The sequence below is a fragment of the Pholis gunnellus genome, assembly GCF_910591455.1.
Source record: "Pholis gunnellus genome assembly, chromosome: 11".
NCBI lineage: Eukaryota > Metazoa > Chordata > Actinopteri > Perciformes > Pholidae > Pholis > Pholis gunnellus.
Window position 1 is genome coordinate 19,821,965 of NC_136538.1, and position 18,185 is coordinate 19,840,149.

An 18,185-nucleotide genomic window follows, 5' to 3' on the forward strand; every position below is an offset into this window, starting at 1 on the left:
ATCTGAAAAGCCTGTAATAACGGGCAATATAGGCAATCCACCAATGTTGCTCTTATGTGAACTTTGGATTTTGTACACAACACTGGGGCTAACGTTGGGGTGGTCTAACAGAAAGTCTCAACTTCAGCATACACACACTTTGGTAAAGCTACATGCAACGCAAAGCCTGTGACAAAGTGTGTGATAGTAAGATCCTGAATACATGAGATTAGACACATACATAAGGAGTACAGATGGCTTCATAGAGGGTTCACTGCATGGATTGTTTGATATGTAAGCTAAGGCTTCTGCAGTCGCAGCTCTCAGTTCAGTTGAACATCTAATGATGGAATATGTTCTGGAAGAAAGCTATACTGTCCCTCCAGTGGAGGTCGACAGACTTGGAAGCTGTCCTGGAGGCTCATGGTGCATCAAAACCTCACTTAAACACTTCATATGTGTTGTTATTTGTTTTCTATCTGCACATCCTTTGCAATAGAGTGATCTATTTAGTGCCAGCGCGTCCATAGCGTGTCCTCGAGAAAAACAAGCCCACCACGTTGCTATTTGTATTATGTGTATGGAATATTGCAATATCAGTGAACTACATTTACAGAACTGATTGGAAAGGGATTTTCCCTTTGAAGATGTGATACAATCACAAGAGTATCTGCAGAGCTGTTGACTTGAGACTTTGACTCTTTGTCAGATTTGAAACACTAAAAAATGAGAATGTTATTGCTCAACTTGTGAGACTTGACATGCTTTAGGCCTGACTGCCTAAAGATGTTACTTGAAACTTAAAAGTAAGAACTCAGAACATTAGAGCGATAAAATCTCAAAAAAAGCAATAGCATTTCTTAATCAGCACTGCTACTCTGCGCACTGACAAACTGGTGTGGTTGATGTGGATGCTTAATTGTGCAGTCCAATGTTGATAGCTTTTGAAATTAGGTATGAAAAAATATTTCTATAACTAGTCTAAACATCAGCCTTACAGAGCCAGTGTGATTTAAATAGCATCTTAGAATTGTAACTTTATAATATTAGCTTGTTCTTAGGATGACAAATGGATGAAGGAACGGATTAACTAATTGATAAATGGATGCAGATTTGGGAGAAATGTATGATCACCAGGTCTAATCAAGCAGAGCAGAGAGTTCTCCCAGTTCACACTAAAGTTCTTTAGATTAGTTTGGGTGGGCTAGTGTGTGTGTGTGTGTGTGTGTGTGTGTGTGTGTGTGTTTGTGTGTGAGTGTGTGTCTCAACAAGTACAAACACACACACACACTTGCGCCTGCAGGGTCATACAACCCCTTTTAACAAATTGCAGGCTACACTAAGCTATACATCCTGCCAAATTGTCACAGAAACCACTACAACACACACACACACACACACCGCCTTTTGGACTGTTGGCATGGTAACAACTGAAAGGTGTCCAGGCTCTTCGAATTCCCATTTCTTTCCTATTTTTTCTGTTCTTGGGACTCATTCTACTGCAAAGTTAGATGTTCTATATTTAAAGCCCTTCTGTAGACAGTGTGTTGAGTGGACATGCACACCTTGACTACCAAGTGGTGCTTGAAAATGTTAAGCTGTTGAGTACATACAGTACATGTCTGCATAATTTCATATGTTTTAATATATTTTAAAACCATATACCACTACACCGTCAACCTTGCTGTCTGTAATTGCCCTTCAGAACTATTTATATAAGCATTAACTAATATAAGGCCACAATCAGCAGGAAGACCATTTGGTCCGAGATGAACAAATTACAATTAGTACAATTAAAATTAAAAGAAATCTTCCAAAGTCAAATCCATTATATGATGTCGCATTGAGCCCAAAACATCTTGGTTTGGGTCAAAATATTGACTTGGTTAAAGGTGAGTGGCCTTCATCATCATGGGAAATCTAATAACTGCTTAGTTAAGGGAAAGACCGTAGTCACGGTTAAAATAAAGTATCACTGGTTAGGACTGGATCGGTGCATGTACCTTTAAGGTATTGACTGAAATAAGAGGAGGTGGTATTAAAACCTCCCCAGTCAAAACATACCTAATCGATCCTTTTTGTGGCCAGATCAAAAAAAAAATTATTTATTACCTCCAATTCCACTGTGAAGGTGGAAGGTTTCTCTCAAAGTTACAGTTGTACTGTACATGAATCCCCCAAGCTGTTTCTTTTCACTCCAGAGCACAACAGAGCAGTTTGCAGCAGCAACATGCAGCCACAGATCAATGGAAGAGCCACAAATAAGAAAAGTGCAGCTGCAGTGATCACAAATTCCATTGTGTTATGACATTGACCAAAAAAGTCACCCCATTATATTTATATTTAATAATTTGCATCAGTGAGGTGAACGTGTGAGTGTTTTAAATGAAGAGGTAGAGCTGGAAAAACATTTATTTATTGAAACAATATTGTTTTTATTAAAGAATTCCAGAAACAATGTTAACATTTCTTTAAAAAATAAAAAAGCCCAACTGCCACAAATCACACCCAAAACCAGATTGTTTGTACAAAGCAGTTACACAAAGTTTATACAAAATATGAGTTACAAAAAATAAACTAGTAATCACTACTATTATCGCCATCATCATCAGTGGTGATCATTGATTGATTGTTCACCAAACCTTTTATTTGTTAGTCAGAAAGTTAAAAAATTACACAGTTTAAACGGCTCAACTACAACAACGTTTATACGACATAACACATCCCAAAGCTAAATATGCTTAACTAACACAACACTTAAGTTAAATGTTTTCCTCCATTCAAATATTGTTCATCTGTTCCCTCCCCTGTGGATTTACGTTAGCAGATGGCGTGTGCAATGACTTGGAGGGACATTTAGTGAATTGTGGGTTTTAGTTAGTATTGATAGATTTAATATAATGGTTTTATAATTCAGGTCAGGTGGCCCCATTTGTTAAAAGTCTATGTTTTTAAAAAGCTCATATGAACAAAGTGTTTTGTCTTACGGTCAAATCAAAGTCAAAGTGGCTGAAATCTCCACTTTTACTTTATCGATAAACAGCTGTGGAAGAAAAAATGAATCTAAATTATTTTTACAAATGAGCTGCCTGGTGTTTCCTGTATAATAAAAAAAAAAAAAACATCTTTCTATGGGTTGTTTTCAGATTGTGAACTCGCACCATCATGTATCAAAAATGAGCTTTGCATTTCCTTCATAGTTTCCCATCAACCCTCAAAAAACTTGACAAAGAACGAGCAGACGGAGTGCCATCCCTCACTGCAGTAAGTCTGCACAGGCTCCATGTCGTTCACCACTCCTTCCTCGTTAAACCCAGTCCAATCCTCCTCCTTGTTCTCCTCTTCCTCCTCCTTCTTCTTCCTCTTCTCTACCTTGCCTCCGTCTGAGCTCTTACTGGCCGGCGGTACTCTCTTCTTCCCTCCCTTCCTCTCCTCCTCTCCACTGCGTTGGGCGAGCTTCATGTGGGCCTCGGCGGGAGCCTTCTTGCAGGTTTTAGCCTTGAGGACTTTCTCTCCTTCGCAGGCGTTCTGCCTCTTCTTCAGCTTCCCCACCAGCTGCTTCCAGTACTGGCTGGACTTCACTCCATAGGCCTGGCAAAGGTCTGGTTTACCGGCGTAACGACACCAATACCTAGAGGAGAGGTGAAGGAAGGGCAAGCGTGAGTAGAGGTCAAGAAAGAAATTGAAGTTAATGAACAATTAAAGCAATTCATTAATAATTAATAATTTGATATTTCTTAATGAAAGAAACAATCTTTTTTTTCCTCCCTTGTCAGTTCGTTCAAGTTGCTTTGTTGTTGTTTTTTTGTGTTCAAGCATCTATTTATCTGGAGCTGCTTGGCTGTCTACCTGGCTGTTTGCTTTCTATCACAGTTGCCCTGCATAACCAGGTGTGCAACCTGAACCTAACCATGTTGTGAGCCATGGTCTCCAATGTCAAAGTGCTGAATTTGTCAGATGTGTTTGAGTATTACTAGTAAAGACTGCCCTGAACAGAAGGAATCTTTAAATGTCACTCACTGTTTGACTTTATGTTCCTGCTAGCGTCAGACACAAACAGACTGTCCAACTCAGCTGTTCCGTCTTAATCATAAATATGTATCAAATGTTCCTCATTAGGCAGTTCAGTCCAGAATTAAACTAATCAGCACAGGAATGATTTGACTAATAAGCTCCAGTTATGTCATTCTCACTGTGTTAACTCCTGAATTATTTAAATGACTAAAAAAGACTTTAATTCAAAATGACGCTTTAGTCAGTTTCACAGGTGACATCAAGGTGAACTACGGTATCCATTGCGAGATGCTTATGTCTCAGGTGAGCTATTACTATTAATGCTTCCATCACCTCTGCTGGACTCCCAGTGTTTCAGTGCTGCAGTTCACCAGCAAGCGGACCAGGCCTTCACCAGACGTCTGCCAAGTGCAGCTATGGCCCTCCTTGGTGGTCAGCTCTCCGGAGCCTGGCACTGAGCGATTTCTAGCTCTCTTGGCTGGTTGCGGTGACGGTGGAGGCTGACGGGGTTTTTCGGGTTTCGCCTCACCAGGCTGCCGCTTGGCCTCAGGGACGACGGGGAGGCAGAGGAGCAGGAGAAGGAGGAAACTGCATGGCAGGACACTCATGGTGGCTGGAGACATTTGGAAACAGAAAAAAAAGATAGATACTTTTTGCTTTGTGTTGAAAATCAATGTCATCCACTTCTAGATCATAGTTTTAGTTTTGTGACATAGAAAAACCCACAAAACCCTACCTGCCTAGCTCGAGAAGAAAATGGAAAATGTATCAGGTGTTGGTGGAGACTAAAAGCAGAGCTAAAACTAAGGTAATATTGGGCTTACATTTATCAGGTGAAACAAAAACAAATAATTACACACTGGATCCTACATTTTCCACAATGCTACTCCATTGATTCTTTTATTAGGCCATTGGTGCCTGGTAAATGTCCATGTACCCATCATCAGGTTTAGTTTTTAGTCTTTAGAAAGCTCCCACCAAAGCCAAGGAGAACATTGTTTCACAGGCTGAATACTCACTGTTAAATGTAAACTGGACTAAACAAAAAGATAGGAATAAATGCTATTTTCTCCATCCATTTATCAAACGTCTATCCAGTGCCGGGTCACGGGGGAAACAGGCTCACGTCCCTCACCCCAGCACCGCTTTCAAGCTCTTCCTGGGGAACCCTGAGGCAATCCCAGGTCAGATGAAATATGTATAATCCCCCAGGGCCTCTTGGCATTCTGCTCAGATGCCGGGACCCATTTAGTTGGCCCCTTTCAATGCAAAGGGGCAGTAGCTCTACTCCGACCTCCCTCCGAATTTTTGAGATCCTCATCCTATCTCTTAGTCTAGGCCCAGCCACCCTCAAGCACATGACCAAAGGTGAGGGTCTGAACGTATACGGTGGACTGGTAAATCGAAACCTTTGTTCTTAGGGCTCAACCCCTCTCCATGAAAACCACAAACTGGATTGGAGACAAGGATGAACCCTGGCGGAGGCCAAAACGCACTTGAAACATAATGTGACTTTGTGCCAAGTATACGGACACAGCTCTCACTTTGGTTATACAAGGACTGCATGTCTCGTAGCAACGTACCCTGTATTTTCACAGTACCCACCACAGGACTCCCCGGGGCACACAGTCTTTTAAAAGATGGAAACCACCAACGAGGTCTGCCACTCCAAAGTCACTGTCCCCATCCTGCATACCACACTGAAGAGCCAAGACCGCCCAACAATGTCCCAAATCGTTTCCTCATTGATGTAACTCACAGTATCCCTACCACATATTTAACAAAGGTCAAAGGAAATGTTCATAAAAGCCCTGTGAGTATGAGAGCTCTATAAACAGCGGTGTATTTCAATACTCCAAACGAGATCTTAGGAGCTAAAATAAAAAAAAAAACACTTGTATTTTCAACACTAGAACATGTAATTTGAAGTAATTCTCTATGTCTGAAGGGATTCAGCATTACTAATCTTTGAAAAGAGATATTTTTGTTGCATAAACAGTATTCAAGAGGTCCAGAATGTCATAGAGCGACACAGCACGAGTGTTAAATGTTTTTAAAAAATGGACAATGAACACAGAGTGGGGGCGTGAGTCTCTGTCAGCGACGTATTGAAAGTCAGCCAAGCGTCAGAAACACTCCCCCAAGATGTCCCAGACCGGACATGCAGCTATCAAACATCAAGCACGGAGAAAGGGAAGGTGGAGGAGAGGATTACAGCTCCTATTAATAATTCATTTCCACATGTATTTCTCTTTTACAAAACACAGTAGTATCAAATGCAAAAAAAATAACGAGAAAATACAGAAAAGAAATACATACAACAATATTCTAATATTGATTTTAGCAAAGTCAATACATTTATAAAACTGATCCAAGTGAATCTAAAGGAAAAATTCCTTTGTCTCTTCTGCCTGCAGTCGATTTGTCAATTTAGGTGATGTGTGTTTAATTAACGGCCTTTGCAATCAGCAAAGTAAACAATTAGAGTCTGAATTAATGAGCCTGTGTACCACTGTGCCCCTGGGTCAGTGTATAAACACTGAACAGGTTGCATCCCTGTACCAACCGTTAATGATGTTATACAGTGCAAACAACAAAACAGGTTGTAAAGTGCCATAATTATTCTTATTAATAATGTTTGTTGTTGTGTTGTAATGAGGTGGAAAATTAAATCAATAGTAGATCCAGAGCTCATAGTGCTTTTGTTTCGATTATAGCCAAAGCACTCTCTGAACAAATGTGCCAACCAGGCACTTTACTACAATTATTATATTTATTTATCTATATTTCCCATTGGGAAGCAAAAAGAAAAATGTACCAAGGGCATTGTAAATATTACAACAGCATGTAAGGTTTACCACGAGAACTCCTCGACCGGTATAATACCAAAAATTAAGCAATACATGTGAGCCAATCAGAGTTGAGAATTCTCCGATGCCATGGTATGCTTAATAATTGACTTTGAATGGTGATAAGTGGTCATGGTTTGAAGATTAAACCCCACTCTGGCCTGCGCCCTTACAAAATATAACATAACACAATATTTTGTGTCTGACTCTGAATTGATTTGTTGTTCAACTACAATGAGTGCAGATCTCCGCCATGTGTGTCTGCAACAGCCACTGCTGTATTATGTGATTGAATCAATACAACACACAATTGGCCAACCCCCTGTCTAGACACCAACTGGCCTTAATGTGTTGTCGAACGCACTTCATTCAAACTCAAAACAAGCAGCGATGTATGTAGGCCATACGCTCAAAGTCTTTGTATGAGAAATGTCATCACCGAGGTGTCTGCCCGCGTAGCAGCAGCTGAGAGGCGGCGATGTACTCAGCAGTGAGTGTACTGGTAGCTCCATTAGCTGTTAGCACAAAAACATTGAGTTTGGCTAAATAAATATGCAAAGAAATAATATAAAAATACAAATAAAATAATATTTGTTTGGTTTCCCGAAGTAAATTATCTTGCGACAATATCTGTCAGAGACAAAACATCATGTTGCTTCTTATCAAAGAAGAAAGTGACGCCACTCTACTGCTTTCAGCAGCTGTAGTTACTGTGTTACTTCAATAACAATTGAACGTTATATATAATAGTGTATCTTTTTTTCTCTCAAACTGGTTTGAGGCGATGACTTTTTTTCTCTCTTTCAAATCCTCCTACAACATATTCAGGATTTATTTTTAGAAGTTCATGTTCATCTTGAAATAAGAATAATAAAACAAAAACAAAAACATCACATCCTTTGGCAATATGAAACCGCTTTCCACTGCAGCGTTTTAAAACGAGTTTCTGGGAGATAGAAAACAAAGACACAGCACCAAAACAAAAATAATCCCCCCTTCCATGCACACCCCCCACCGCTCCAAATGCACCCCTCATCAATAAGTCATGACAAAAAAACAAGTCTTTCTTCTTTGTCTCTCGCGCTCTAATATTTGGTTTGACAGCTTTAGGAAGACACAGAAATGCAGAGTAGAATAGTGTTCAGGGTTTGTTATTCAGTGTGAGCAGAGGCCCGGTGTTCTTACCATGTGACGTTCCACGGCTCAGAGTCGCTGTGGGAATGTGGAGACCACAAACACTTGGATAAAAGAGGGGAGAAGACAAGGATAAAGGAGGAGAGGGTGGAGGAAGGAGGGGGGCTTTGGGGAATGAGGAGGACTATACGAAGAACTGCCCACCCAAAAACCAAAAACACCTCCCACATTTACCCCTCCTGACAAAACCCTATATATGTGTGTGTGTGTGTGTGTGTGTGTGTGTGTGTGTGTGTGTGTGTGTGTGTGTGTGTGTGAGAGAGAGAGAAAGTGAGAATGGACACACTTGCCAAGGTTTCACACTCTGTAGGACACTGATGACATCTCAGGGGTTTGGATGCCTCAGTGTCGTTCAACTCGAGAACAAAACTCTTTTTTATAAGATTCTGCATAAATGCTTCAACTGCAGCTTCTTGATTTTGTAAAGAATTAGTGTGCTACAGTTGCAAGGATTTTGATGTAAACATGACAAACAGTGCAGATAAATGAAAATGAGAGCGAGATGTACAAGATATGAAAAAAAATAATGAATGACATTACGATGAATCTGGTGCAGAGATTGGGATTGATTACCCGCCATTTACTCTAGCAGCTTGTCATTATATGATATTCAGAATTCATTTAGAAGACTATAAGCATCAATGTTATCAGAGAATAATGAATACTATCTGCTCTTCAGAGTCAGAGCAGTCTATGAAGTAAATAAATTCACGATTGTATAAAATAGTCAGGTTTTGAAAGCCAGCAGGAAGCACTCGGCTGTAAAGAAGCCCTGGACCAAAACAAACATTAAAAATTGAAATCCACAACAACCACATCAGCAGCTCAATGTGACTCCAAGTCACAGTGAAAAGGTGAAAGAGATAGAAGGAGAGTTCAACATCAGTGATGCAAAAATATATACTTTCGAGGCAACAGACAACAAAATATCACAAAAGTCTAATTGATGCCTGCAAAAGATAATATGACAATTTCATATGTATGCAGTCATATCTTGTGTGGCAGTGTGGTAACTTGGTTGAAGCCTCTGTAAGCAAAGCTTGTAGCTCCGAACTGCATGTTAAAAGTGAGATGGCTGAGATGGCTATACGGTAAATATGTTGAAGCAATAAAGAATTGACTGTTCCTCCTGCATGTGAATGTGACATGAGCTCCTACAGAGCCTGTGACCTTTACAGCACAAATCTACAGCTCATTCTAGAATGAGAGATAAACAAATACGGTATAAACAAAAAAGCTAGTGAGCTTCTCATTTCCCATGTATCCCCAAAATGATCCATAATGCCTGACCTGTCACACGAAAGAACGTCGAAACTCAAAGTCACTTTCTCTATCGGCCCGAGTCTCTCTCTCTCTCGCTCCCTCTGTCGCTGCTTTTATAACAATAAGTATCTCGGCCCTCAGCGAGATGAATGAGGAGAATCTTCTCTCTCCTCCAGGACAAAGAATCGTGCAGGAATCTGGGTCACAGCTTAACCCCCCGTCGACACCCTGTCTTCGCCGGCCCAGCTCCTTCTCATTCAGCTCAGGGGTTGCTGGAGATGCGAAGACGGCCCTTTGCCGACGCACGCTGCCAAAAATCTGCTTGGCGAGAGAAGGATGTTCTAAAAACAAGACGACAACGGTAAACATGTTGTTCCGCCCAGTCTGGGCCAATCAGGAACAAATATGTCACCTTGTTTTCAGCTGCCAGCACACTTTGCCCTCGAGCCGAACGTATCGATGAGAAGCATGATTTTCTCAAGTTTTGTCAAAAGCAGATCAGTGGTGTCAGGGTTTGTGTATGACCCATAGAGGGGGAATACATAATGTGTGGAACTGAGATGGTTTTCATCCACTCTCGATTCTCCATCTTTTTTTTGGATACTTTTTACACCAGAGAGAGACACATTTGTAATTTCAAATTGAAGATGTTTACACATAGTAGTGGAAGATTTATTTTGTCAAATTAGCAGTGTCACAGTGTAATATAACACACTGGATTGCTAATAAAATCTTGCATTCAATCTTTTACTAAAGGCTGCATTCTTTGGTTTTAGGCCCTCAGTAGGCTGAAGGACACATGGTCTGACACCGGCTGGTCTCATCCAGCAATCGTAGCAATACCTACAAAAAATAACGCGCAGTAATACGTAGAAATCCCACAAATGTGTCCGTATGTTATCCACATCATCTTGAACCAGGAAGTATAAAGACGGCTAAATCATCGGCCGGGGCGGACAGGAGGGGAGGTGGATGGGTCAACCGAACAGTGATCTTTGAGCCACTTCGTTCCCCGTGTGAGACTAGAGGTCAGTGTTGATGTTTTTGTCACAGAACTTGCGTACTTCAGTGACGGCACTTCTGTGGTTATTTTAACCGAAACGACGAACTGTCCCTTAACCTAACTAAGTGATTTTGTTGCCTAAACTTCACTGAGTTTCCTTTGAAGATGGAAATTTATTTTGAAAAGGCCATATTCACGTAACAAGCTGAAATTAACACATGTTGCAGGCTTTCATAGGAAAATGCAGGAAAATGAGGAGTATCTTTTCGTAGAATATGAACCGTTGTATGGTGAATATTGGACGTAATTCATCAGACGAGCACCACTCCACTGGGATGATAATTTAGCTCTGTGTCAGCTGGATGTGGAAGTAAATTTACTAACATGTTTGCCAGAACACAGGCTGATAATACCCTTTACATTTTAGCTGTGATTTGGTCTCCATCACCTCCACCAATTATCTGAATTAGCCTCTAGATTTTTCACTTCAATCCTAGTGTGTGTGTGAGAGGAACGTGTCCCAATTCATTGGAGAACAGATCGCCAGCTGTGACTCTGTTGCCTCCTGTTGGTGGATTCTAGAAACAAACTCAATCAAGAGAGCTGATTAGAAAAAAAAAACACTTCATCTGTTTGATAAACAGTCCGATGTGCAAAACCGAAAAGTCATTAAGAGCAAACGTGCCAAAATCTGTTGTTCCAAACAAAGACATTTTGATTACCTTTTCAAACGGCACACCGGATATTTTTGGAGATCTTCTACACATTAATTTGTGCACAAAGCATGTGCCACACCATGTTTTCATTCATAAAGTAAAATGAATTACTGTTATCCCGGTAGGGTGATTCAACCTCCGCCTCAGACACATCTTCACTGGAGTATCAATAATATGGTGATATTCTCATGCACACAGGTTTTGCTGCAGGGTTTGTTGCTGTTTTCTTGGAGGCTTAATTTCAATGCATGTTTCCCACAACCTGCTACCAATGTCTTCTCCTTTTTACATTTCTGTTTCATTTCTCCTACAAGACTGAAAACCTGACGGAGCGTCTGTGAGGTCACTATCTTGTCTCCAACTGTCTGCACGAGTGTGTGTGTGTGTGTGTGTGTGTGTGTGTGTGTGTGTGTGTGTGTGTGTGTGTGTGTGTGTGTGTGTGTGTGTGTGTGTGTGTGTTTGTGTTTGTCTGTGAGCTAGATGAGCTGGTAATTACTTGGAGCCCTTCACAGCAAACAGAGGTCTCCACTTTCTGCTTTTCAACAGTCGTTGAGAGGTGGCCGCAATCAGCGCTCCATCTCCGCCGTCACCTCCTCTGCCGTGATTACTGCATTGATTATGACACCAAACTACCACCTTGAGTGTGTGTGTGTGTGTGTGTGTGTGTGTGTGTGTGTGTGTGTATGTGTGTGTGTGTGTGTGTGTAGAAAAAAGGGCAATATAAAGGAGGTGAAATTCAAAGAGAATGGGATGGGACTGTAATGGAGCTGGCTGTCTTTAAAAAAGCATTTGAAAGCTGAGAGAGCTGTTCTCCGTTGGCATATTTAAACTGGTAAGCATGTGAAGGATGTCACATGCCTGGCCTGAAATAAGAATTGCTGAGTTTGAGATGTTCAAATTCATGACATACTTCTTCTCTGCCTTTTATTTGCGCAGAAAGTGTTCTTATAGGCTGTGCAACTATTTGGTCTTAGCAATTACCATTTCATTTTTAGTGTGCAATGCCAGTTAAGACCTTCTTTAAGTATTTTGTCTAACCACAAAAAAAAATAGAAAAGTGAGTACCACAACGAAGAAAGTAGTAAAAGTGTGAAAGAATCAATGTGAACGTTTTGTCATTAAACTGAAAATGTAACTTAAGTGGCATTTGGTTTCCTCCAAAAAATGGATGTTTCTGAACCCGGTTCAGTAGTTAATTAACACAACAGCATTTTAGTGACAGATACAACAGATAGACTGTACCAGCCCGGTTCCAACAAGGGGCATATGAAAAGGTCATTTTGCTGCTGTTTTGTTGGACTAAAAACTGTAAGTCTTTCGATTAAATCATGACATAGTTTCTGCTGCCTCCTCATCATTTTCTGCATTTGTGTGCATCTCCTGTTGCCTGTTCTCCAGACCGTGACAGAAAAAAGCTCTTATTGCTTTGCGCCTCCAGGACCACTGAGACCCTCCAGCTGCAGGACTATCACATGTTTTACTCTTCTCCATCTAACCGTACAAACCATGGATCATTTTCACTACGCAGCACTGGCAGCAACAAGTACAGTATTCACTCTCCTTTTAGCTCTGGTTTGGTCTCTTCCAACTCCTTTAAAAAAGATGTCCCCCTTTAGCTGCTATCATATTAGATTCAGCAGCTAGTTAACTGTGTCTGTCTGCTGTTTGATGCTGAACAGGTCGTGTACAGTTGGTATTTGAAAAGTTAACACTGAAAACTGCTGTCTGCTCCTGGAAAGAATATTGATCAGAACGCTGAGACTTGACCATTCAACATATGCTGTAAAACCAAAACTACATGCTAAAAGAGGCTAAAAACACTTTTACTTTATACTTTTGCAAAGAGGAAAAACAGCTCCATTTCTACTAACTAGGTGTGTAAATCTCTAAAAGTAGTTGTTTGATTCACTATTAGTATTAACAATATGATTAGTTGGGCTTTAAATATTTGTTTTTCACATTTTTGGTGTTTTGTATGTAAATGAAAAAATACATAAAAAGAGGAGAAAACAGTCTCACTTACTCACAAATAAAGACACCAACAAAATAAAAATAGCTTAGAGATAATAACAAGTGAAGCGCTGGATGAATATATTCGAACAGTCGTCCCTGAGGACCATAACGGTTGTTTCTATGACAACTGTCAACCCTCATCACTGCCTCACCGATCTCCATTGAATTGGTTCACTCTGTCTGCTATTTAAATGTTAAATCCAGGGTGAAGGTATGGCGCTGTGTGATTACAGGGAATCAACATGCAGCCAGATATTCTGAAGTGCATTCTCAAATGTTTCCAAAGTGCTTTCCCCCATTGCTTTCACGAGGCCGACACATTTCCTTTTCAAGTAAAAATATTAATCAACTTCAACATCTTCTGATGTTTAATCACAGCATTTGTTCAGGATCCACAGTTTCACAAAGTGCAGTGTGTGAGTGTGATCAACATAAATACATGAACATGGATGTCATGCACACTAAAGCAGGTCACTAATGCTCAGGTTGGTGGAGCTGTGCAATAAATAGATCACATGAAGCTTTTATAGCTCCCTGTGTTACTAGGACACGGTGGAAGCAGGAGAAATAGTGTCATAGTAATCTTCTCTTAACAAAAGGTTGTGAGCAAAGCCACTGATGCCTGAAAATGAAATATCATTAAGGTTTGCTCAAAGCAATGACTTTCACAGAAGTTAATCCAATGAGATGTGTTAAATGCTGAAGCTGAAGTTGTGTGTGCCTGTGTGGGAGTAAATGAGTGGAAATCTGAAATTTCAATCAGCAGATTTGGGTGAGAAGTTCTGAAAGCCTGACATGTTTCAGCACAGTCACTGAGGAGTTACTTCTGCAGCTGCTCATTTTACGTCCAGTGACAGCATTGAGTATAAAAGCACAAAGTCATTTAGTGGGAGTTAACAGATAAAGCCATCACATTGGATACAATTGATCAACCTAATCTTCCCCGAACCTTAACAGAGAAGTTTGAGTTGTCTAGTGTCTAAGCTTAAACATAACTCAACCCTGTGGCACCCTACAGCAGCTTATTGTAGGAATGATGAATAAAAGACAAACAACAACAGTTTTGCAGAATCCTGAATTCTGTTTGGAATGACGCTGCACAGCTGACGAGCACACAGGATATCTCATCAATTAGCTTTGCTCAACACAAAAGTCCACATCTGCATAGGTCTGTAAAGTCTGCTAAGCGTTCAGTTTGTTATATTCGTCTATATTCCTGCAGCTGTATGCGTTTTATGTATTCACATTTTGTGTAATGAAATGTCAAATTGCCTTGCCTCGCATCCTCACATGACTTGCTTGTGTGTCTCAACAAGTCCTCCGAATTAAAAGACATAATGTGTTGTTTGTCCATGCTCACTGTAACGGCCCAGTCAGCAGGACAACGTCACTAGTCTGTGCTTTCCTTCTGTTTTATGATGTGAAAACACTGGTTTAGGGTTGGTTAGGTTTAGGCACTAAAAAGAATTTGAGAGGAAAGTCCCCTCCTATTAGTTACCTTGGGCCACCCCCTGTTCCCTCACCAGCTTTAAATAATGCTTTACCAAAAACAGAATAAATTCACTATGTGGGCAGACAAGAGATATGGAGGATGGTTTAAATGCAGGGTGGTGACCTGATCATCTGATCATTTATTATCCGGATAGAGCCTGAAGCAGATTGCATTTTAACAGCAGCTGGTTAAAAGGATCTAAAGGTAAAGGAATAGTACTAGGACTGTGTACTGCGTGTGTGTGTGTGTGTGTGTGTGTGTGTGTGTGTGTGTGTGTGTGTGTGTATGTGTGTGTACAGTAATTGCCTAGTGTGTAGGATGTGAGTGCAGTAACGAATGTGGTTTGAATACTACTGAGCCTCTGAAAACATCGTCACATTTCTCTGTCCTGTTCACAGATGATAGGGAGACAATCTGAAGACACAGTGACCTTTGTGCATATAGAAAGTCACTTTATCTTTGCATGAAGCCAAATAGAAAAAAGAAAAGTGTGAAAATGTTCCATACGGGGAGAGCGACAGAAACGAGAACAGTCTCACATATCTATATTTAAAGCATAGAATAATGGTCTCATTTAAAACAGTGTGAGTGTGTATTTTGTATCTTGATATTTTCACAGCGGATGGGTTTGTGATTAGAGTTGGCCCTGTTTTTAAAGAATGGGCCAAGTTTGTCAGGTGAATATATGTTTTTAATTTTCCAGATGCCTCCTGTGGGCATGAGGTGACTTCGGGTAGCAGAGCGGATCGTGATGCAGCACTGATATGAAAACACTCCACTCTGTTTGTGTTTACTATTTTGGATCTTTTCTCTCTCTGTACATAACCGTATGAGGGGAAAAACATGTATCTTCTGACTGTGAGCAGAAACCAGGGCTTTTTGTTTTTTATATGTTTGTTACATGTTTGAAATAAATAAATAAAAAACAACTGAAACAATGTGTTTGTTACTGTCCACTCCTATTTGTTGACATCCCAATTAGTACATGACTGTTTAAATATAATTGTTAAATCTATGCAAGATAGGCATATTGTTGGTTTTCATCAATATTTGGAATGCCAGTCGCTTTAAATGTTGCTGCCGCAAGGAATTGTGGGATGGCATTATCTCCTTTCTTTTGGTAAAGGATGGTCCAGTGTATCCTTTGCTAAATGAGATAAGAAAGGAAGCATTGAAGCTCCCTTTCATTGAGAGAATTTGACTAGCTAGCACTCAGTTAGGAACCTTCCTAATTAAAGAAATCGTCCGCTGCTCCCTGCCTACAATAGAATAAATAGAATAGAATATATCTGTATTGTCTGTTAATAGAAATGTGTCTGTTACAGTCTGGTTATCTGGTTTGGAATTTGTACTTGTTAAGAACAATAATATAAAATAAAATAATATAATTTGTTTGAACGCAGGATCCACCACCCCAACCTCCACAGTCTTTATTCGGGGGAATTCACTGAAGTATATAATATATAGCTCCACTCAACTGTGAGCCACAACCTAAACCTTCAACACTTGAAATGTCCATCTTTCTCAGTCACATCCACCGATACAGATGTAGTCTGAGTCTGAACAGCTGAACCTGTAGGAGACACCTGTGGGGTTCAGGGTGTCGTCCCCTTCGCGGCCCCTCGGGTGCCTCTGCTCCGTTTCAACTCCACTACTGACTGAAGATTAAAGGAGCAAGCAGAGAGAAAAACATGTTTCATGCTTTTTTCATCTGTAGTTTTGTTTTTATTTCATCATCAAGCATTTGTGAGAGGTTCTAATGACCTGACCATTAATCTCCATAGAGGTTTCTCTTTAGTTATGTAAGAATTATGAGAAGCTTGTAATGAAATTGACATACAAATAAATGTAAAGTATGTTATCTACAGTGACGTCACGTCTGTTTGGACCCCAGAGAGGTCAGACTTGTTATTGACAAAGTGCTGTTTAAAAGGGTTTACAGCTGTGGTGTCTGCGACCCCAAACAACATCATCTCCAGCTTTTTCTCTCATTCAACATCCACAGATATGTTTCCACTGATGGCAATAAATATTACATTTTTTGCACATCTATTGTAGTTGTATTGTTCTTTAAACGTGTTAAATTTTGCAAGTATACAGGACATGGTGGGAATGTCCCAAATGTTTACAATTTATAAAGCTGCCGGGTAAAAGTTGTGAGGTCCTCCTCTCTCCTCCGAGTGACTTTTCTTTGCTCCATCAAACAGAGCGGGGGTGTCAAATGGTGTCCAGCAGAAATGCAGCATAATGTATCTGCAGCAGGAGGCTGGTTGTTCATTGGTGAGTCAGAGGTTACCTGACCAGACTTTTTGAGCTCCCCTCCAGCTCCCCTCGAGCTTTGCAGGAACATAAAGCATTCTGCTGCTGCAGTTTGAGAAAAGCCTCTAATAACTGCAAACAGGGTTTCTTTTTGGCTACGATGTGCCTGAATTTCTTTTTCTTGATACAACATAATGCTCTCGTGTTTAGCAGTGTTCAAAGCTTTGTCCTTCATCACTTAGAGTGTTTTTCAATAGTTCTGTCTAAACTGTAATGTTTCGGTTTTCTGTAAAAGAATCTTTGGGAAAGCAATTATCACCGAGATAAAACACTTTCTGCTTTGTTGCAAATGCAAACTCTTCAAACTTTGCTGATGACTTCAGTAATTGTTCGTACACTTTTCCTCAGAGGTTTGTATGAAGCGTATTAAACAGTGATTATGTTCCCTGCATTAATATTAAAATGGCTTTCACAGTAATTCCTTGATAATTACTTTTTTTTCGTTATGCAAGCCTTATGCAAAAAACAAGAATGGAGGGTGGTGAGGTGATGGAGCAGCTGAGATTGGACACACCCTCATGGGAAATGTTTCTGTTGATGTCCCAACCTTCATTAACAACCTCATCCGTCCTTTCATACGTTAAGCAGCTTCAGCAGTAATCTAACATTATGAACTAACCTGTTGCAAATCTGATCATCTTCTTAAAGGACCATGTCATTCTGCATTTAAGCTCAATATATACAAATTGCATATATAATTTAATTACCACCAACAAAACCACTATTTTTTTAGATTGATTGCCTCTTGCTTTGGACTGCCTCAGCTTTCACTTAGTTAAAGAAAACCATGAAGAATAGGTTATCCCTCAGTAAGCGATGCCACAGTGAGGACATTTTCCCTCCAGTTAATAAACTTATATCAAAGGTGGTGTTACTGATTACAGCAGACATTTTACAGGAAAAAAAATGGTCATCGATGACGTTTAATACCTGTAGAATATCTAAAGTTGGTCTTTAACGTTGGCTGGTTGTGTGTCTGGCCTCCCTTGTTCATCTTTCGCTGCGGGGCCGCAGGTTTCCACCTGGCAACAGCGTTCTGGCTGTGACCAGATTTTGTTCCGTGTTCTGCACAGCTTGTACCAAATGTTTACAGATTGCTTCTTAGTATTATGCAAATTAGATTTTGTTTATTTGTTGAGCGAGGGCATTGATATCCATAAATGAGTAAAACGATGGTGGGGGCGGTGGGCAAGTCTTGTAATCGGTGTATGCCCAAACACTGTGTAATACCAGGAGCACGACAGCGACAAGCACGTCAGTCACCTTTAATTTTTGGATAGAATTACATTCAAGTGAAAACCTGAGAAATGATAATCAACAACAAAAACGATTTCACTGATGAA

General features: G+C 40.3%; 1 protein-coding gene across 1 annotated transcript; it reads right to left on the reverse strand.

Moving 5' to 3' along the window:
• Positions 1–3,186: 3,186 nt before the first annotated feature.
• Positions 3,187–8,074, reverse strand: fgfbp3 (fibroblast growth factor binding protein 3; the record flags this gene model as incomplete). Its single annotated transcript, XM_079168556.1, has 3 exons — positions 8,028–8,074; positions 4,327–4,606; positions 3,187–3,610 (listed from the first exon to the last, which is right to left on the reverse strand). Exons 2-3 carry the CDS (start codon positions 4,599–4,601, stop codon positions 3,187–3,189), a joined length of 699 nt encoding a protein of 232 aa, XP_079024682.1. The 5' UTR covers positions 4,602–4,606; positions 8,028–8,074.
• Between the last annotated feature and the right edge of the window lie 10,111 nt (positions 8,075–18,185).